The sequence below is a fragment of the Numida meleagris genome, chromosome 1 (genome assembly GCF_002078875.1).
Source record: "Numida meleagris isolate 19003 breed g44 Domestic line chromosome 1, NumMel1.0, whole genome shotgun sequence".
Lineage (NCBI taxonomy): Eukaryota > Metazoa > Chordata > Aves > Galliformes > Numididae > Numida > Numida meleagris.
The window spans coordinates 98,885,076-98,906,254 of NC_034409.1; the positions used below are offsets into that span (position 1 = coordinate 98,885,076).

General features: G+C 36.4%; 1 protein-coding gene across 1 annotated transcript in view; it reads left to right on the forward strand.

Annotated features, from left to right (window-relative positions):
• NCAM2 (neural cell adhesion molecule 2) overlaps positions 1-20,155 on the forward strand; it is a 264,222-nt gene extending 244,067 nt beyond the window's left edge. Inside the window, exons 16-18 of the mRNA XM_021403523.1 lie at positions 5,928-6,132; positions 9,789-9,908; positions 13,942-20,155. Coding sequence (XP_021259198.1) covers positions 5,928-6,132; positions 9,789-9,908; positions 13,942-14,053 — 437 coding nt within the window. The 3' untranslated portion in view covers positions 14,054-20,155. The remainder of the gene's footprint in view (positions 1-5,927; positions 6,133-9,788; positions 9,909-13,941) is intronic.

Genomic DNA, 21,179 nt, shown 5'->3' on the forward strand with positions numbered 1-21,179 from the left:
CTGTATAGTAAAGAAAAAATCCTTCACTTGAGGTATCAGAAAAGCATAATATTTCTGATAAATACAATTTTAGAAATGCTCCTTTGTGTAGCGTATATATCTCAAGTCGGTAATATTTCTGGCACAGCAGACTGCCTTGACTGTGCGTGCTTGTCCTTCCTGCACATCTTGTGCTGTCAGTTAAAGCTCTGTAACTCCACTGTGGGCAGGCTTGGTGATGAGCCAACTGGTTGGCATCTTCCTCACAGTGAAGATACATAATTTATGGCCAGAAGAGTTGGAGGGATCCTTCACTCTCGCTAGTCAGTTACATCCGTATTGATAATACTGTCCCCTTATTTTCCACAGCTGTGTGTCAGCCTTGTCTGTCAGAACATGTTAGTAGTGCAGTACAGAGCACATATCCTCGTGTGCTTGTACAGTGCCCTGAAGCAGTATCTGTCCTAGGAGAAAGTTGAAGGAAAAGTCACTACAGAAAAAAAAATGGCATTGAAATTAATGTGGATTATGGAGTTATCATCTTCTTGTACTAAAGGATGAGATAGAAAAGAATCCCAGTAACTGGAGTGGTCTCTTTTGCATCATACATTCACCCAGTAAATGTTTGCACAGAATCATAACGATTGATTAAAAGCTGATACTGCGACTGTATTGTATTTTTTATTTCATCTGGAGGTAGATACGTAGCTGCTGGGCACTTAGTGACTCAATAGTCCAGTTTTATTGCTTTAAATCACTGAAACCAGCACATGCTGCTTTGGCTCTGTCAGACAAATTATTGGAGCTTGTTTGGGCAGAAAAGTGGATTACTGGTTGGTTTCTCCTTTTTGCCTCCCATGATTTTTATTTCAGTAAGGCATAGGACTGCTCATTAGTGGTCAGCTCTTGTACAAAGCTTAAGCGTTGTCTTCAGGCATCAAACTATTTTCTTGAGGGCTTTGCTACGAAAGCTCAGTACATGCTACTCTCATGTACTACCCAGGATACAATTCACTCTGAATACGTGTAGCTTGGGAGATTTGCTGGGTGTCACACGGTCTTTGCATCCTGATCAACCTCACCAAAGGAGTCAGAGCACACAACACTCCCTTCACACACGTCCAGGAAATTTCCCATTGGAAAATGCGTTAGGAGCATGCTTTGACAGACAGTGAGCAAAACGCTACTCTTGAGATGTATCCATTTCCAATACAAGAAAATGCAAGCAAGCATTACAAGACAGTGAAATCTACATATCAGACATTATATCATTTATGAAAGAGAAATGAGTCCTTTTTAGCTGCTATAAATTGTTTTCTTCTTCTATTGTACAAATTTGAATGTACATATATTCCCAGGGAGAAGAAGGAAGCGTTTCAAAATATTTGGATACAAATGAATAATTTCAGTGATTAAAATGAAAAGCTTGCTTTTGTGTATTTTGCCGTACTCTCTCTCCACAACACAGATTTTAGGGCATTTGCATACATTTTTATATCTGGAATGGACCCATATTGCAGATCCATGTTGCCTGTATGGAATGTTGTAACATTTCTGATAAATTCCTTCATTGTTGCTGTTGTTTTTATCATGATGTACATGCTGTTCAGCTGTGTATCCTTTTTTTTTTCTCAGATCTTTAGCTTCTTGGCCTTCACATTTGTATTTTAAACTGGTTAAACATCTATCTTTATATATGTGTATGTGTGTGTATATATATATATATATACAGCAGTTAAGCTTTTTGGTACTGTGTTTGAGTGCTCATCAACGGATACTGACTTCTAAAATCTGTGTTATCTTTTTAGAGGTTTTGAATAAGTATCTGAATCTTAGAAGCCTTTGATTCTAAGAAAAGTTCCAGATCAGATAAAAATTGAAGACAACATTCACAGTTGTTCAGAAAATGCCATTGTAGATGGACAACCTATGTATTGAACAGCTTAAGACAGTTCAAAAGCATGATAAACCGGATCGTGCTTTTTTCCTCCCACTACCCAGTGCAGTATTTTCAAGTTCCTCCTCTAACTCATAATTTTCAACTCCTGCAGCTGAAAAGTAGTTCCAACTTTAGTTTCAAACCTATCTGAAAGAAAGATGATGGTTCAAGCATAATGCCCCATAATGCACACACATTCACACCCATTCAAATGTAGCTGTCAGGTACTACTACCCTGTGAGCTTATGGAAGTATTCTATCTAATTGCTTAGAATCACTGAATGACCGAGAAGGCGAGGGGCCTCTGGAGGTCTTCTTGTCTAGCTCCCCTGTTCAAACAGGATACTTCATATTCCACTTGCAATTATTATTTTATTGCACAAGCAGTTGAATATATACGTTGTGATTCTGTAAGACTACAGAGAACTTCTGTCACATCAAAGGATTTATGTAATGTAAGGGTGAGTATATGAATGCTGCAGACAAAGTTCCGGTCTCTTTGTGCAGAAGCAATAACTTTAGTTTTCTATGTATGAAGTGTACCATGCTGGTATAGTTTGTACACGTTTTGGTGGTGGTTCTCACTCTAGACCTGCTTCCCCTTAACATATCTGACCTAAACCCCCCAGAAAGAATTCACTCTGAATTTAAATCTGAGTGCCCATAAAATTTGCCTTTCCAGTTATTTCTCTTCACTGGGAAATTCTGCTTTACTTGCCAAAGTTCTTCATTGCTCTTTCCTGTTATTTAATAACAATTTAAAAAAAGAAAAATTTCAGTTATGGTTTTGAAAATTAAAAGTACATTTTATAGAATAAATGAGAACTGGGAAATTGCCAGTAGTTTCCATGGCATTTATAGAAATTTCCTTCATTTTCTTACTACATTTCTAAAAATGTTGTATAAGTATTCACTGATAAACTCTTATTTGAAGGGATAAATGAGTGAAGTGGCTGTGCTTAAAGTTGACATTTTTTCTTCATTATCATGACATGGTGTATTGTATTATTTATGCCACATTTTATATAATAAAAATCTCATTGTTTTAAATCTAGCATATTTTTAACAAAGTTTAATGAAATATCATCCAGAACTTTGAAGTTAAAACTATCTTTTTCGATCAGTATTTTAAAAGGCTCCTCTCCTATTAGACTACTAGGACAATTAGACAAGAAACCATTCAAAAAAATGAACAACAGTTAAGATCTGATTTACACACATTAACATTGAATTTATATGGTTTAAAATAAGTGTGTTTTCAACTAGAAAAAGAATGTACATAATGTGTAAATACATTATTGTGTTGCAGCACAAAGTGGAACTAGTATTTTGACTCCATTTGGACCTTAAATCCTACCCAGCCCCAACCCCTGCTGTGGGCAGGGCTGCCCCCCACCAGCTCAGGATGCCCAGGGCTCCATCCAACCTGGCCTTGAGCACCTCCAGGGGTGGGGCACCACAGCTTCTCTGGGCAGCCTGTGCCAGCACCTCATCACCCTCTGAGTCAAAAATCTCCTTCCAATATCTAATTAAAATCTCTCCTCTTCTAGTTTAAAACTAAATCCTTGTCTTATCACTCTCAGACCATGTAAAAAGCCCCTCCCTACCTTTCCTCTAAGCCTCCCTGAGGTATTGGAAGGTCACTATAAGGTCTTCTCAGAGCTTTTTCATGTCCAGGCTGAATAAGCCCAGCTCCCTTTGCCTTTATTTGTAGGAGAGGTGTCCAGTCCTCTGATCATCTTCATGGCCTCCTTCTGGACTCGCTCCAACAACTCCACATCTTTTGTGTGCTGGCGGCCCCAGGCCTGGTTGCAGTACTTCAGGTCTTTCATCAACTAGCACTCAAGTCTTTCTCCTCAGGGCTGCTCTCAGTTCATTCTCCACCCTGCTACTATTTGTGCTTGGGATTGCCCTGACCCAATGGCAGGATCTTGCACTTGGACTTCTTGAACTTCATGAAGTTCACACAGACCCACTTCTCAAGCCTGTCCAGGTCCCTCTGGATAGCATCCCTTCCTTCTATTGTATCAACTGCACCACTCAGCTTGGTGTCATCTGCAGACTTTCTGAGGGTGCACTCAATCCCACGGTCTGTGTCACCATCAAACATGTTAAATAACACCGGTATCAATACAGTCCCTCAAGGAACACCCCTCTTTACTTATCTTCACATGGACATTGAGCCATTGACAGCAACTCTGAGTGCAACCAGTTAGATGGGTGGATGTATGAATACAGCAAGTTTTGGAAGATGTGTCAGAAATTAGACTTGTAATCTTTAACTAGGATCATTGATGTTAAAAAAAAAAAAAAAGAAAATGTGTGAAATGTAAACTTTCAATGCATAAATGAAACAGCCTTTCATTGCTACACCATCATTTTACTTATTTGAAAGTGTTCCTTTGCATTTTTGAAGAAGGGAGAATAAATTTGAAGTAATATCTGTCTACCTGCTGGTCCAGTGACCCATCTAAACATACATATTGAATGTTGGCTTCTTACATGATACCATTCTGAAGAACAGTTCTGTAATAAAACAGCTGATACAATAGTCTGTGAAACGGATGGCATAAAAAGTAAAATTCTCTCCTTCAATTGAATAAAGTTTTTACCTTTCAATTAAAGAAAGATATCAAAGACTAAAAAAAAAGTATTTCTATTAGTATGCATTGATTTAGAAGTCATTAAGAAAATTATTTTTAAATTGTGTTTGAAAAGGTAAATACATATTTTCTTAAAAATTAGCTTAAATGATTTTCTTTATTTTTGTAGTCCACAGTATATCATAAAGGTGGGAGAAAGATGATAGCAGTAACCTTATTAAAACATTTATATTAATAAATTATATTATTATGTTTTTCTGTCTGTTAGCTAAAACAATACTTGTGTAATCTACTGTGAAAAAATCTTGCTCTTATTGGAACAGGCGTAGACAGAGCTGCAAATGGAAATGTACCACTGCACTGCTGACTCGTACTCCCAAGACATGGTAAAACTAAGCAAGCAATGCTGATGCACAACACCAGTGTGCAAAATAAGTTTCCCTCCCCTGTGGTATTGGCTCAGGACATACCATCACACCTGCAATGGTCACTAGCCAACTCCTGAGCTAGATTGATACCTTCTTGAACTAGGCTGGCCCATGAACCATTACAAAGTTGTGTTTTTTTTCCCTTAAGTTACTGATCAGATTAAATTCCTCGCCTTCATAATGGTCATCTGAATTCATAACCAAGCTTGTTCTTTCAGAATCACAGTATTCAAAACTATAACGTTATTGTCTACTCCAGAAATATCAACTGAGACAAAATTAGCTAAGCAGCTTTAAAGGTACAACTACATAAAGCAAGATCAGGTGTGGAATATATTTATTTTGTAATGTATGAAAGTATTTCAAGGTTCAAAACTATACAAGATGAGGTCCTGACCCTATAATCATTTAATAATACGCCAAGTTTTCTTCCTGTTAATTTATTTGCCAGTGTGCCTCTGTTTGCAGACTATTATGTTGAAAAAATTGTTCTCTTGACTTTTTTGACTGTAATTTAAAAAATGACCTTTACAAGAATAAATATTGTTTTACCACTCTTTTAATAACTCTCCTTAGCACCATTGCTAATTAATTACATTTGAAATGTGGAAGATGACAACTTACATCAACTGTTATTATGCTGAAAATTTATAGCGCTTTTCTTCAAATCCATACTGATATACTTGATTTTGAAATGTTAAAGTATGACATTGTTTATTATTAAATAATGTGATTTATGCCCTGTGACCATATTGGATTTTCGGCAGTGGGAAAATGTTACATAGAAAAGATGGCTCTTGGGATTTTTAAATTGGGTTATATATGTGCTTAATTTTCAGTACTGTTTCTTTCCTTTAGTTTCTGAATGGTACATTTGTAAACATCCTTTAGCCTCCTGATCTGTGACTTAAAAACTTTAGAAAACGTTATTCTTCAGGATGAATTTCATTAATGAATTCAAATTTTCTTTCTTTCAAGACACTCTTTTTAATGGCCTTGGACTTCGTGCTGTCATTGGCCTGGGAGTGGCAGCCCTTTTGTTAATCCTTGTTGTGACTGATGTCAGCTGCTTCTTTGTACGGCAGTGTGGATTGCTGATGTGCATCACCAGGAGAATTTGTGGGAAAAAGAGTGGTTCAAGTGGAAAAAGTAAAGAACTGGAAGAAGGAAAGGCTGCTTACTTGTGAGTATTAATTACATATTTTAGAAACATAATTAAAAGAAAAATATTGCTGTTCAATTTGTATTTACTTAATGGACATTTTGTGGTTTAATAAAGGGACTGCTATAAAAGATTTCAATTACTTGTAAAACTGTTCTCTGAAATGTATTGAATCATTTGTGGACAACTGTTTTCTTAAAGGAGAAACAAGGACAAAAAAGAAGAAAAGAACGCAGACCATGCTTCCCTTTAAGATGGTCATCTTGTGCAGCTTGTGCTACTCTAATACAAGAAAAAGTCAATCATAGTTCAGTGTAGGTACATTTCTACATTGCTACCAATTCATCTTTGAGCTGTTCACACCCAAAAACTTACCATATGGTTGTGGCAGTGCCAGTAAATTCAGTTATAAAGCACGTAGCTTTGTGGAAACTACATGAAATCGTTTCTCAAATATAGCTGTTATTGGAAAATGCAGGGATTTGGAATTACAAGTACTGTTTACTTTTAAAAATAGACGTTCTGAGATAGATGAGGCTGAATTGCCAGTGAGCAAGATTGTTCTACAGAGCAATAGTTAATGCTTGCTAAAAATAAAGGAGAAAGAACAATCCTGTTTCTCAAATATATCCTCATGTAGTGGCTACTTCATCAGATAAATGGGAATGAAATGGTCATTTATGTACAAGTTTCCTTATATGATAAGAGCAGTTAGTGAGATCTCTGGAAAAATAAGTTCAATTACTGATCGTTTAAAATAAGTTGTTTAAGGACCCAGTGTTTACAGGGTTTTCAAAAGATTAGACAGAGCAGGATTACTTGTGGTACCTTGTTTTAGGCAGTTCCATTTATTTACTAAATATGGCCGCTTCATTTTCTCATTATGCTCATCTAAAAGAATTTTTTTAGTGTACAGCGTAATATCTGTGACAAGCTGTTTTTTTGTGGCATAAATAGTATTTGCAAGTACAATTCCTATGCGCTGAAGCTCTCCCAGGAGTCAGGACATGCACTTCATTGCCCTGCACCTTCCCAGAACCCATCTTTCCCAGATGCAGATTGTAGAGCAGATTTAGTGGCCCTTATTATTCATAGCTACACTGGGCTTCTCTGTTGCCAGTGCTGGAAGTGTAAAAGTCTCTTTTGTGGCTTCAGTTCTGTCTACTGGGAATCAGACACTGTGTCTTTGTGAGGTAACCTGATTGCATTTCTTGGTGGGGTTCTCAATCCTTTTTGAAACAGCTGCACAGAACCAAAACAATCGTAAGCAGGTACACAGTATTTACATCAAATAATGTTTCTGAATAAAAGAAGTTATGCCATCAAATGGATATTTCCTAATTCTCCACAGGTTCACGTAGGAGAAAGGATAACACAGTTTTTCTATTGTGTGAAGCCAGCGTGTCCTGTTCAATAGAGTCAGCATTTGCAGCTTCTGGCTCAGATTCAGCTGTCCTTTCCTATTGAACACAGCACTTCAGTTTGTGCTTTAATTTCATTTTCAAGAAATAACCACGTATGAATTGGTGTACAGACCCCTTCTGAATGGGAAGACCTTAGGGAGCTACAGCTCTAAATGTCACTTGACAGCAGTTTATGCATTGCTATCAACATCTGATACACAAATGCAACTCCATGCTGTCTAGAGCTGGTCGCATAACATTAATTCCTCCATGACACTTTTTTTTGCAAGAACAACTATATTATTTAATTATGTTTCTTTCTTTGTTGTGGTGATCTTCAGTGAGTCTGACCATAAAATAGTTGAAAATATTCTTATTTACCTTATTCTTTGATTAAATGTTAAGTCTTGAGGGTCAAAATTTGAATTTATTTCATGCCAAAATGCCATTCCTTAAAAGATGCTGACATTTCCCTCATTTGAATATGTCAGATCACATACTGGATTTTTGAGTGGCTTTATAGTGTTTTTCTTTTGTTGTATTTTGATTGGTAGGAAATATATAGTTATTAATTATGTTCCATATGTAACTAATATAGATAACACTATGCGTGTAACATAGACACAGCCATCTGGAACAGAAATGGTAAAATATGCTTCCTACAAGGAGCATTCCCCTCTGTGTAATTTCTAATTATTACACAGTTTGTACTTTCTGTATGGATCAATTGCTCAATTGTGAAATATACGCAATAATGTACATTTATCCATAAGATTTTGCTCATACAGACATAACAAGTAGAACTTACTGTTCCCTCTGCCAGCCCTGTTATGAACCATTATCTTTTCATAGGTATCAGGCAGCCATGACTCCACTTGTAACTATATGGCAATGTTATCAAACAGCCAACTCCTACGTAGCACATAAATTAAATGCCTCACTTACGTGCATTGTCTACAGAAATGAGCATGATATCTGTTTATGTATGTTAAAATTGAATTTCAGTTGAACAGGTAAATAAGCACAAATTATGCATCTAAAATTAAAAGTATGTTTTTGGATTCTACCTGTGAATTCTTCCTTAGTCAACTTCTCAATTACACATTTTTGTTTGCTACACTCCTGTTAGCCTGTTAAGATTTTCCTTGAGTATAATTACCAGAAGATGTTCAAGTTTGCAGGCGCTTTCTGAATAGATTGCTGTACTTGAATAGCTTGTTTAAAGACCATCTTTTCAGAAATGATACAAAAGTGTGAGAGATTATTTAGAAAGGGGTTTAATGAGAGTTTTTCTATGCCACACAGCAATCTGACTGCTCTCTGGAATGTGTCATGTCTAGAAAATAGTCTGCTAAATATAAAAGCAATTGTTCATCGGTTACCCTCTACTCAGTTACCCTGTGTTTCTAGACTGCAGCTGGCAAGTTACAGGATACAATTCCTGACCGGATGTCAGGAATAGGAAAGAAATATATACATGGAAAGAGATTTTATTTTGAAAATAATCAGATATATCTTGGATATCCTTTGATCTGTCTTTTGAGATTCAAAGTATGTGCTAGTTATTAATTAATAGCAATACTGTTAATACTACTGTAAATGCAAACAGTGCTTTGCATATCAAGTCCATATTACCAACAAAAGTGTAATGACAATACTCACTGTTCTGTCCTCTTTACAATTCATTGTCCAGCTGACACAACAGTTATTCACTGCCTTATGTGAGAGAAATTAGCACCTGTTCCTAAAATGGGGGAATTACCACACAGAAACAGAATTTTTTCCATCAGTCTGAATAGAGTGGGCTTGGTTCTTATCACACAGGGGCTCCTTGACTGTTGGGATTGTCAGAATCTCAGAAGAGTGAAACACACTTGTGCAATATATATGCTGCAAGAAAGGCTCTTTATACCGCCAAAAAAAGCATAATTGCGGGTCAAGTTCAATATTTACTATACTATGTTAGTCAAATTTATGTCTGTTCCAATGAGGAGGTCATCCATTGTCTTATTATTTAGTTGTAAACAAAATGCTCTTTTGAGATGCTAATCCATGATGTTTGTGGGGTAGGTAAGTAGCCGTGGATACAGGCTACTTTGAAGACTTCAAGGAATTGAGAACACACTGTTAAATGAGTCTCGGTGGTGTTAATTGTTGATAATTAGTTCCACTTTTTCTCTGCCAGCTTTTGAAGGAAGAGATCTTAGTAATTAGTTAAGTGCAATATATATGGCTAATATGATGAAAAACTAAGATCCTTTTAATAATTTTTAGGAAAGATGGATCAAAAGAGCCAATAGTGGAAATGAGAACAGAGGATGAAAGAATTACCAGCCATGAAGATGGGAGCCCAGTAAATGAGCCGAACGAGACTACTCCTCTCACAGAACCAGAGTAAGTATCCCAATATTACCCAGTGCCTTACCCAGAATCTTGGCTGCAAGTCCGCCCTCACACTACCAGGGAGAGAGGTACACGACAACCATGTGCTGTGGTGATGCAGTTCACCAGTGTGGTTTTTTACCATAGTCGCTCTAAACCATAGTACCCTGAGTGCAATGGCCAAGGTTATCACCAGACATTTCTCTTTTCTTTCTGTGATCCAGACTCTCACTCACATCAGCCCTGGGATGGCAAAACAACAGTAGTGGGAGTTCTCCAACATACCTGGATGTTAGTGAACATCTTAAGGAACTTTTCTTGCCCTCCCTGCCACCATTACTCCCACAGTGCTCCTTCTCTTAATGAAGACAGCACCCAGGGGACATGGACAGCTCTGACCTGTCCTCACTGTCCTACTATCCCCCTGCTGATGGCCCAGGAGGCCCACATCGTCTCTAGCCTTCTCAGCATCCCATCCCCAGCTCTGGTGGGACATAGGTCCACACCCCACTGCTGCCCTGGCACTACTTACCATGCTGAAGGGCAGGAGTGTGAGGGCCAGGCCATGCCTGCCTCCCTGGATCATCACTGCACTGAGCATGGAGCGAATTTTATAGAATAGTCTTTTTCTCTTTAATCTTCTGAAAAATACTTGTAATTTGTATTGAGGGGTACTGCAGCGAACCAAGTTATCTATGAAGTCAGTGGAATGTAACCGTAAACATTGTACAAACTACACTAGGCCTTGGCTATATTAGCAGCTAAGACACAGGTGCCATATTGTTTAATGTCTTCAAGACATAGAAATGTAGTGGAACATGATAGTAGCAAAGATTGAGTTCTTTCTGCTTGTCCAAGTCATTAGTACAGCTGGCAGGACTGAAACATGAAACAGTTGAGATCAAAAATGTTTTATTATCTTATTGAGGTAAAGAATCAGTCACTGGTGGCAGGAAAAATAGTTAAATCATTGGAACAACTGATAAGGAGTCTGATGGGTATTATGTCCCTGGGAGAAAAGGGCTGCTGAAAGATGCTAGTAATGATTACGGTTTCTTTCTTGGTAATTTCTTTTCTGACAACAAATGGCAAAAGGCAACAGTGCAAGGCAGAGCTGGATGGAAGTCAGATGGGTTAGCTAAAGATTCAGGGCAGTGTCACTTAGGAAACCAAAGATGAGTCAAGAAAAGCATCAGGCAGTCAGGACATCTGAGGAGACACTGGCTCTAGGGGAACACTGCAAGACCTTCTGCTCACACACAAGTCATAACAGATAAAGCAGAAAAGCAATCTAAAATATGGGTGAGAGGCCACTGAAGAAAAGAAGGGTGCAATAGGATAAAACAAAGTCTTTCTGTAGGAATAACGCACACACTCTGAATAACAGGTGCAACAGCAGTCTTGTAGGGAAGAGCTTAGCTTGCAGGAGGGAAAAGCTTCAGGGACGAATCAGTCAGGCAGTGTCCACACAAGGCAGGATTCATTATGGCTAATTTGGGCTGCCTTAAAGGCATAAGAGTTAAATCTTCAGTTTAAATTAGGTAAAATTTGCACTCAGCAGAGAGAGACAGGCATGTCTGTGTATCTGAAAGGAATTATTTCAGCATAAGATGTTTGCCTATATGATGCCTGTCTCTTTCTTGACTGCAGCTTCTGCCTTTGTGCCTAACTTTCAGGCAGCCTTTCTTGCATTTTTTTTTTTACAGTTGAGCTACATATATCCAGGCACTATATTGTTTTAAATGTAAAAAGTTGTGTAAAGTAACTAAGAAGGAGATTTTTTTTCACAGTAACATAGTATTTTCATTATATTACTCATCATATTACTTAGTAACCTTCATTTAAACATAACTCAGGTGATTCTTGTTAAAGCAAGGTTTGGGATCCATTTGTGACAGATTAGCACAAAGCACATTTACCTGGAAGTAAACAGGTTCTAATAATACTGTCAGGAAACCAATATAAATTGTGTATTTCTTACTGTATTTCTGAAATATGATTAAAATGCCACGTGCAACATGGTACTATAATTAAATTCCTACTCTGATATTGTTACATTTCTAGTACTGGTTGAGTTTTTTCTCGATATTAATGAAGCTGGGTGAATTTCAGTATCAGAATGGCTAGGAGCCATTTTCCTATAACATAGTCATATAATAGAGAAGTAAATATTCAAGTTTTGTGTGGGTAATATCAGCAAAATATTATGATTAGGCCACGTGCAGAGCGAGAGGAACTAAATCTCATTATTGATTGATAATAGTGTCTGAAAAAGGAAAAGAAACTTTTAAAGTTCTCCAGTCTTTTTTTTCTTCTAAAATACTTTGATTTTAAAATATTTTGATTTGAATTAATTACTGTTTGCCCAGCTGAAAAACATAGAATGATTTCAAATAGGCATAGCTAAATAGCGATTAGGTGTAGGAAAACTAATGTAATTAAATCACTTAAGCTTGATTTAGTTAATTAAAAGAGGAAAATTACTGAATCTCATAATAAAGATAAAATATGAATTAATATTTGACACAAAGGGAGAGGAAAATTTCAAAATGGCAAAAAATGTTGTCCTCATCAGTAGGTGAACTGATCACATCATATCTGAAAAAACACAAGTATTTTTTTTTAAGACAATATGGTCATAGAATGCTGTACTGACTTTTTTGATTAGGAAAATTTATACACACTTTATATGTTTGTAGCTTGTTTTATTTCTCTTCTTGCTTGCATTGAAAGCAAAGCTAATTTTGTCATACTCTTTGCATAAACAAGGATTTTGCTTATATCTAGTATCGTTCGACAGAGTTTTAGCAATATCTTTCTGTTTCAAATACTTGTAAATTATTTGTGACATGCTCTTAATCTACTTCTCCAAAAGTATTTTTTTTAATTTTACATTCAATATATTGTGAATTGCTGAGTTATGACTTTGGCTATATATTTCCTCCTTTTCAGTACCATCATTTCAGTAATTACTCTGATTTCCATAAATCTTGGTTAAATACAGTTTATTTTTTTAATACCAGTTCATTTTGCTTTATTAGGCCTATAACACAGGTGAGTCTCATGAGTCATGTTTCCGCTGCCTTAGTGTTTTTTTTTCTTTTTCAAAAATAGATCTACATTAATTCTGCTGTTTCCCTTCTTTCAAGTGTTGTGTTGTGAGCTGTTTCCTTTGTGTGTGCCATGTTGAAACAGACAATTGCTTGACAACATCCTTTGTGTTCAAAGCCAGAGAGCTGACGATATACAACCCATACTTTTACTATAACAGAACAAGTTAGTCGTCTTATAGATTTTTCTTAGGTAAGGTTATGCTCATTGTTTAACCTCTAGTTCGTTTCAGCCAGGTGAAATATCATATAACGGGGAATTTGCATGTTGTTTTATTTATTTTCACTAAATGCTCTTATTACAAGAAACTCCTGAGGGATTTCTCATAAAGATTGGGAATAAACATAGTTCATTGGGACTTCAAAGCAATCACGGTGGAAGATTACTGATATATTTAACAGTTGTTATGAATGGAAAAAAAATGCAGATGCATACTACTCCCTAGTTAACAAAAAAAAAAAAAAAAAAAGAAAAGAAAACAAACCCGCACTGGGATCAGGAAAAACAGCTATTGTGCCCACGAGCTGTTATTACAGGAACATCTACGTAAACCATACATATTTTTCATAGCTATATTTTTGACGGCTAACTAGCAGCAGTAGGGAATGATTTTTAAGAACTTTTTGAAAGAAATCAGTTTTGTCTTTCCTGTAAATAAGAGTGGGGATTGCTTTGATATTGGAATTTAGGAGTATAAGACTCCAAGGAACCTGAAATTAAAATACCATCTGACTGTCGTCATGCATCCAAAGAAGAACTGGTAGGAACTAATACTGATTTATTTGAAAACTAAGAACCTCAATACTCATTATAAAATAACTGTAAATTATTTTCATTGACTGATGTTTTTATGGACTGTATAAAGAATGCACTCGTAGACTTAAATTCTATATCATGTTATTTTTTGTAACATCCATGATTTCTCTTCTGATAGGAAACTGCCTCTGAAGGAGGAAAATGGGAAAGAAGCTTTAAACCCAGAAACCATAGAAATCAAAGTTGCTAATGACATCATCCAGTCAAAAGAAGATGACAACAAAGCATAATAAGATAAACTACAGCTTTCTGGATAATGCATTTGGATAAAAGCAACCCCGTGACCAAAACTTTACAGCTGACCTTAATTTCCTGGGAAACTTAAGCTTGGAATAGTTAGTACACGTGTACATATGATAAAACAGTTTCTGTCTACAGTTCTTTTCTATTTTTTTGTTAATGGTTTTAGTATGTTGTTTTGCTGACACCAAGTCCCATGGTATAAATTGGAAAAATCTTCAGAATAAGAACTGTAACTTATTATATGAAAAACTTTGTCTATTTAGAAGAATACTTGGCCCCTAACCGCAAACAACATATCATGTCTCTCCAGATCTTACAAGGCAATCTACATACATAAAGTGCCATACATTATTGTATTTGTTTCCATTTATAATCAAGCAAAAGTTGAGGTTGCCTTTTAGAAAATGAAAACCAATCTCAGCATAACATTTAAGATCTTATCACTGGCAGACACTCAATAGTCATTCCAACTGTGCAAATCGCTTGAAACAAAAAAAGCAACGAACTGTCTTCAACAACATAGAGCCAGTTCCACCCGTAGTTTTACCTGGGTTCTCTTGTATCATAAAAATTTGATAACTATGATGTACAGATTTAAATCAAAGTTGCTGAATATTTTATGGAAGTACATTGGCCTCATCCTAACTTTAGAGTGCGACTGAAAGGCCCAGGATTTTCAGAATGCCAGGTTTTGTACCTTAACATTTGGAAGGTTGTGTGTAAACTGGAATGTAGGAAATGTATGGAAAGGGAACTCTTTTTTTCAATAACTTTTGGCTTCAAAGGAAACCTTCTAACACAAACTCACATTAGTTGCCCCAGTGTATTTATACATACATAGTATTCACTCTTCTAACTATTTAGTCAAGGGATAAATTGCATTTTAGTGTTGTAGATTTATTTTCACCACAAGTCAGTACGTGAAATATTTGAAGTTGGCCGTATTAAAGAAGTCCTTGCTATGTTATGAATTTTTATCTTATAACAAGAAACATAAGAGCAGATGGAAAGACTTCAGCTAAATGGTTTGGAACATTTTAAAATTTTTAATTAATCAGACCATGTATTAGGTGAAATACTTGTTTCCTGTCACGCATTTTTTTTTAAGATAATCTATTTTATTATTATGGACAATATGCACTACTTGGAAATTTGGCTAATTTATTTGATGAAAAAGAATATTAATATTGATTTAATTATGACACTAATTGGAGTTATACATACTGCTTCCATTCCAGCATAGTGTATCCACATCTACCAACCTATTCAAAATCTTTCTTTGGACGAAGTAGATTAAATAGTGAACTAGATTAGAAAATTCTACTTGTTAGGATCAAACTGTAGAGTACCTTGTGAATTTTTCACATCTAAGTCATACTCGAGGTTTAAGTGTAGCTTTATTAAGCAAATTATGTCCTCTCCATGCTGTATCTGAATTTTGCTATTATTTGCAACTATACCTAATTGGCCAAATTAGGCAAATTTCTACCTAATTTCACACAGAATGTCATCAACTCTCAGCTGATATTTTGTAGTTATGTCAGAGTGGTTGACTTTTGTGCAGTAAAGCTAAAAGTGAAATGTAAAAGAATGTTGTTACATTTGAGGAAAATGGCACATTAACTTTCTTGTTAACGCAGTCATTACTGAATTTGAAAAAGTTGAGGAGATGTTGAATTTTCAGGTCTTCCTTATTTTTCAAAGCCACTAATTTTATGTTTTAAAAAAGAAAAACTACTTTTAATTACTTGGGGAAAAACCTACAGTGAACCAGGTAGTTGAGGGCAGAGGCATAACACTGATGTGGCTAGATGAGAAGCCAAGTTCCCACAAAAGCAGAGCCAAAATGAAAAGTATGGGTAAGAGCAATGATGGATGAAAGTCATGAAAAAGAATAATTTAAAACTGCTGCAGAGTAGTCGCTTCAAATGCTAAGGAATTACTTCTGGATAAAAGTAAGATGAAGATATTCCTCTATAGCCTGTCACTGTAGCTCCCACATACTGTGCAGGCACTATTACCAAGTATCTGCTTGCCTGTTAAATTTCTGTCCTGTTTCTTTCAGAGTAGTGTACACAGTGAGCAGAACTGTCCCCTAATTTATAATTAAGAAAAATTGTTGTCTTATTTATGTGTGTGAATATATATTCTTTCTACAAAGAACATATATGCAACTGGGCTTTCTCCCTCTACTGAAATGTGAGGAAGGAACCTGGAAAATTCAAGTAGTTGAATGTGATTTGTGTGGCTTGAACATCAGCACCCCGCATCATCTCATGCAGTATTATTACCAGAATGAAGGTACAAGACCTTGTTTCCTCTTCTGCCTGCCATCACAAAATTAGGTGGTGCTGTGCGTTCTCAAATAAGTCAAGGCTCACTAAGCAAATGGTGCTTTTTCTGAAGTCAGAACTATCATTTGCACAGCAAGGTTCCTATACAATGTGTGCAGGGCTAACACTGTCTAGGCTCCACTGTAGTTGCATTTCAACTTTTAGTACTTCTTGCTAAAACTTACACAAAAAAGTTACATGGCCTAACAACTATAGGTTGGATGTTTGTTGTTGTTGTTGTTGTTATTTTTTTTCTTGTTTGTTTTTAATACAGCCTCTAATTACAATGTGAAAAGATTAGAGGATTTAAAAGGTTTCTTCAGCACATTTGGTATTAATCCTCCTGTCCTCTCTATTTTACTCATAGTAAAATATGCAGCAAAATTATTTCAATAATGGAAGCAAAAGCGTTTCCTACTATATTGGAATACAAATCAAAAGCTAATTCCAGAAGTATTTATTTTCTACCTGATCTTAAGCCTCTTGCCAGTTGGGCTGAGAATTGAACAGTTCACAGTTTCTGGTGGACTGCTCCAAGCATGCCCCTTGGTCTGTGGATTAATAGGTTATCTCTTGTGTTTTGCCCCTGTGCTTTGCAGGAGAAAGCCAAATTATGACAATGCTGAAAACTGATATTTGCAAATGTTTCCAAATGAGGGACAGTGCATTGTAATTTGTAAGATATACGTAGAACTGGAGTAACCTCTTGTCTTTATTTTCTTTTTCGATTCTAGACTAAAAAGAAAAAGAACCAGGTATCTGTATAAATGTCACTTTTACTGTCTAAAAGTAATTTTAAGTGTTGGTATGAAATGTCAGAAGAGTTGACAGAATATAACTATTTGTAAAAATAATCTGAATTGTTATGCTAACATACTCCAGGGAGGAGTGTGAGAGGGCGCCATTGAAATTATGGACAAAATGGAATGTGGCAGTGACAATCTCTCTTCAACAAAAAATAAGGAGCAAAATTAAGTAAAAGGGTTTCGTTTTTTATTTTTTTTTAGTAGAAGTACATTCTGATTTACCATAATAGTAACAATAAAAAAATTAACATTTTACAATTTAGTAGACAAATGTACTGTGGAGAGGTTTTCTGGTTTTGTTTGCTTGATTGTTTTTTGTTTTCTTTTTTTTTTTTTTACTTCTAAAGTTTGTGGGGGGTTTTTTGTTTGTTTGTTTTTTGGTTTTGGTGTTGCAGAAATATTTACTGTTCTGGTGATGCTAATGCCTAATGTGACAAAGTTTAATTTATTTAGGCCTCAGTCTTACAAGAAGTTTTTGTGTGGCTAAACCCCTTGCTCATATGGCATCTCACTGACACCAGTGGAGTCAATGTGAGCAGGAGGATGGATGTACTCTCATAGAAGAGCTTGCAGGACTGGGCTGACTTTCTATCTTCATAGACATATACAACGTAGTTACACAGTGACAGTCATATACAATGGCTGTTTGACAACAGTCCATGGTATAGTAAATTCCACCTCCTGTCTTCAGACTCTGCATTGATGTTCATCCAAAAAGTGGCTTTCTTTTCATGATGGTATTTATTTATTTAAGTGCCAAACATCAAACTGTAGTATAATAATCATGCCATTTTTCTGTTTCCTAGACCAGATAATGGAAATGTATTTGTGCCTTTTGATAGCATGCCACTTTGCTTTATTAAAGAAAAATCTTCAATAATTTGTCTACAAAGCCTGTTTAAAGTATTTGAAAGCTTTACCATGACATACATTTCTGCTCAGATATGCTCAAATATTCATCTAAAGTAAACTGGAGACAATACTCTCAATTCAGTTTAATATTTTAAACACAAAATTGGCAAAAAACTATTGAGATCACAATTCTAGTGAGGGTCATTGTGGGTGTATCATTGTTGAAAAGATTCAAGGAGATGGAGCACATGGGGAGTATGAAAGGGTGTTTTGACCAATTTATCAAGTTGAAGAGTCAGATAGAAAGTCTCTTTAGTTCTATTTAAGCACTTAGATATAAAACATTAGCATCTTTTCTCAAATCTAAAAGGTGATGAGGACCATCTTCCCACCATTTTACCTCTGGAGTAGAACTGCAGTGAATATTTGTTTTGCAGTCATTTGTGGTCCAACCATCCCTGTGTAAACTGTCATAGGAAGTAGTACCTTTGTAAAGGAGTGGTTGTGTCTGCTGGGTGACATTCACTCCTGATTAAAGGAGACGTCTACGGAGAGGTGCAGAGAACACTGCAAGTAGGGCCTTAGGGGAATCCAGGTCTCACTGGGGTTTAGGACACAAACTCACTTCAGTGGGGCCTGAATTTCATCCACTTGTCTTGGTGAGGCTCCACATGTCTTCATCCAGTTGAGTCATCTAGGTGTAAGCAGAACTTAAATGTCCTGTCAAGCTCCTGCTAACATTTTGCACAGGGAAGGCTTGCCTACAAGGAGTTTGTAGTGATCAGGAAACATGGATAAAGATACCCGATTACAACTTTTTCCCATACATTAGTATGTGCCCAGAATTAAGAAGTAAAACATCCTTCTAGGTAGTTTGTTATGATTGCAATACTTTAGGTAAAGACTAAAACATTCTGCGAAGTATTGTTTCTTCTTACATCACATTGTTCAACATCAGATGCTTGTGCTGATCAATGCAAAGCTACCATGATTAAATGGATAACTTAAAAAAAAAATCTTCCATCCCCTTTTTCAGATTTTTTCATATCATTCCCTGGAAACCACTCACTAAATTTTAAGTGACCTTCAGTATTTCCAATGTGTTCTTAGATCACTTCATTTGAACCTCAGCCAGAAAGAAACCTTTCTGTTACAAATTTGGCTTTGGACTCAGTTTGGAGAAAACACAGTTTACTTGTCTATTTCTCCTCTTAACAGGCATTGTAAACCTCATGATGTTTGACTTTCAAACTTGAATATTGGCCATTTTTAGCCCAGAGAAATGAAATAAGTATTTATTGCCAAATTTGTATTGGCAGCTTTAAGTCACAGGTGAGATTGGGAGCGGGCAAGATGACCAGCTTCGGTGCTGACAGAATTAAGGAAAGCCACCAGAGAGAACAAGTGCAAATGAATGAACTAAGAGAGGGCTCAGAAACTGGGAGGCCCGATAGATACTGGTGGGGAAATGGGGAGCTACTAAACTAAAAGAGGCTGCTGCAGACTGTGAAAACTAGAGAAAGGGTACTGTTAGCCCTGCTGCATCCTTTAAGTCTGCTGTGTGAAAGGCTGTTTTTAAATGTAGAATGCAGAGCTGGGGGAAGGGAAAGTTCCTGCAGATTGGTGAGGGACAATAGAAAGCAATCAGATCCCCCAGGTAGATAATTTTGTTGCTCTTGGTGTAGAGTTCTCACTACGAATTTTGAGCTACTTAGGCAAGGTTTAAACAAAAAAAAGCTTTCCTGCTACAATGAGCACTCGGTATGTATTTGTATGCTGTGTACAGTATGAGCTGAAGCATACCATATATCGTTTTTGTTACTCCACACGTTGTCAACAGCCCACTTGCAATATATACCACCTGAATTATATATTGATAAGTTAGCTACCACTGGAGCTAGTTTGTTTCTTGTTTCAAAATCTTATGTCCCTATGAAATGCTATGTATATATATATATCTCTATACTGTAAAAAGAAGTAATATCGCAGATGCTGGTTTTGTATTTATGAAAGACATTGAAAGTATGGCTTAAAGTATATCAATTATTTGTCACTCTTCACCATTTGTATATTAATAGTAAAGATACTTTTACTTTAATGAAGTGTTGTAGTTCACGTTTATTTTTGCTAAGTGTCTTTCTGTCAGCGATGTCTGATTAATTAGGAGACTTACTGCCAAAAAGAAGCATATAAATTGCTTCTTTTCCTCCATTATAGAAGTACTGAATAATGCTCAAGCACTTACGCAATTTATTACTCTCTTTTCTGTCAAAATACATCATTGTTATTAAGAACTGCTGTTGTTGCATCCCCAGTCTCCAGCAGAGCTCGAGGCCCATTACAATCAGCCCCTATATGTTAGCATTGAAAGATAATCCTTTTTCTGAAGAATGAGAGTAAAACATTTTAAAGGTATTTAGTATATTCTGGCCAAAGAGCAGAAATTAGCTTGCTTTGCCGAACACTGAGCCTTCCTAAAGGCTTGTAAATGTGTTAGGAGAACCAGGAGCATAACAAGCTGGGCACTTTCTGCCATGAAATGGGCTTTTACTTCATTACTGTTCTGTATTCCACTAAGACAAAAGATGAGTGAAGCACACTCTAGACAGCATAGTTCAGCAACTTTTCTGAAATGGCAGAGGAACAGCCATGACCTCTCTTTTCAGTTACCAGTAAAATGAAGAGGCTCGATTCGCATAGATACTTGCTGGATTGTGTGTTAGTGCTCAGGGTTGAGCTTTCTCTATCAAACTGTATGAACCAAAGGATAGAAGGGGCTGTACTTATGAGAAAAAAAAAAAAGTTTCACAGAACAGTGTCTTCACAACTGTATCTTCTTTTTTCCACAGTTCTGATTCAGCAGATGTCTCAGCCATGTGCTTCCCTAAATGTCAGTGACATCAACAATTAGCAAAACGGTTGAAAAAACTGAGCCAAAGAGAACTGATTTAGAAGAGCTGACATCAGTGTGCCACTGAAACTTTTTCATAAGGTTATGTGTCTAGCTCAGAAGAAGTCATATTTCATCAGATTGTGCAAAAATTCATATCAGCTATCTTGATAGTTCATCAGCTCAGTGCACTGGTGGCAAGAAAGGTTCCCCTTTAATTTACAGGTGAATG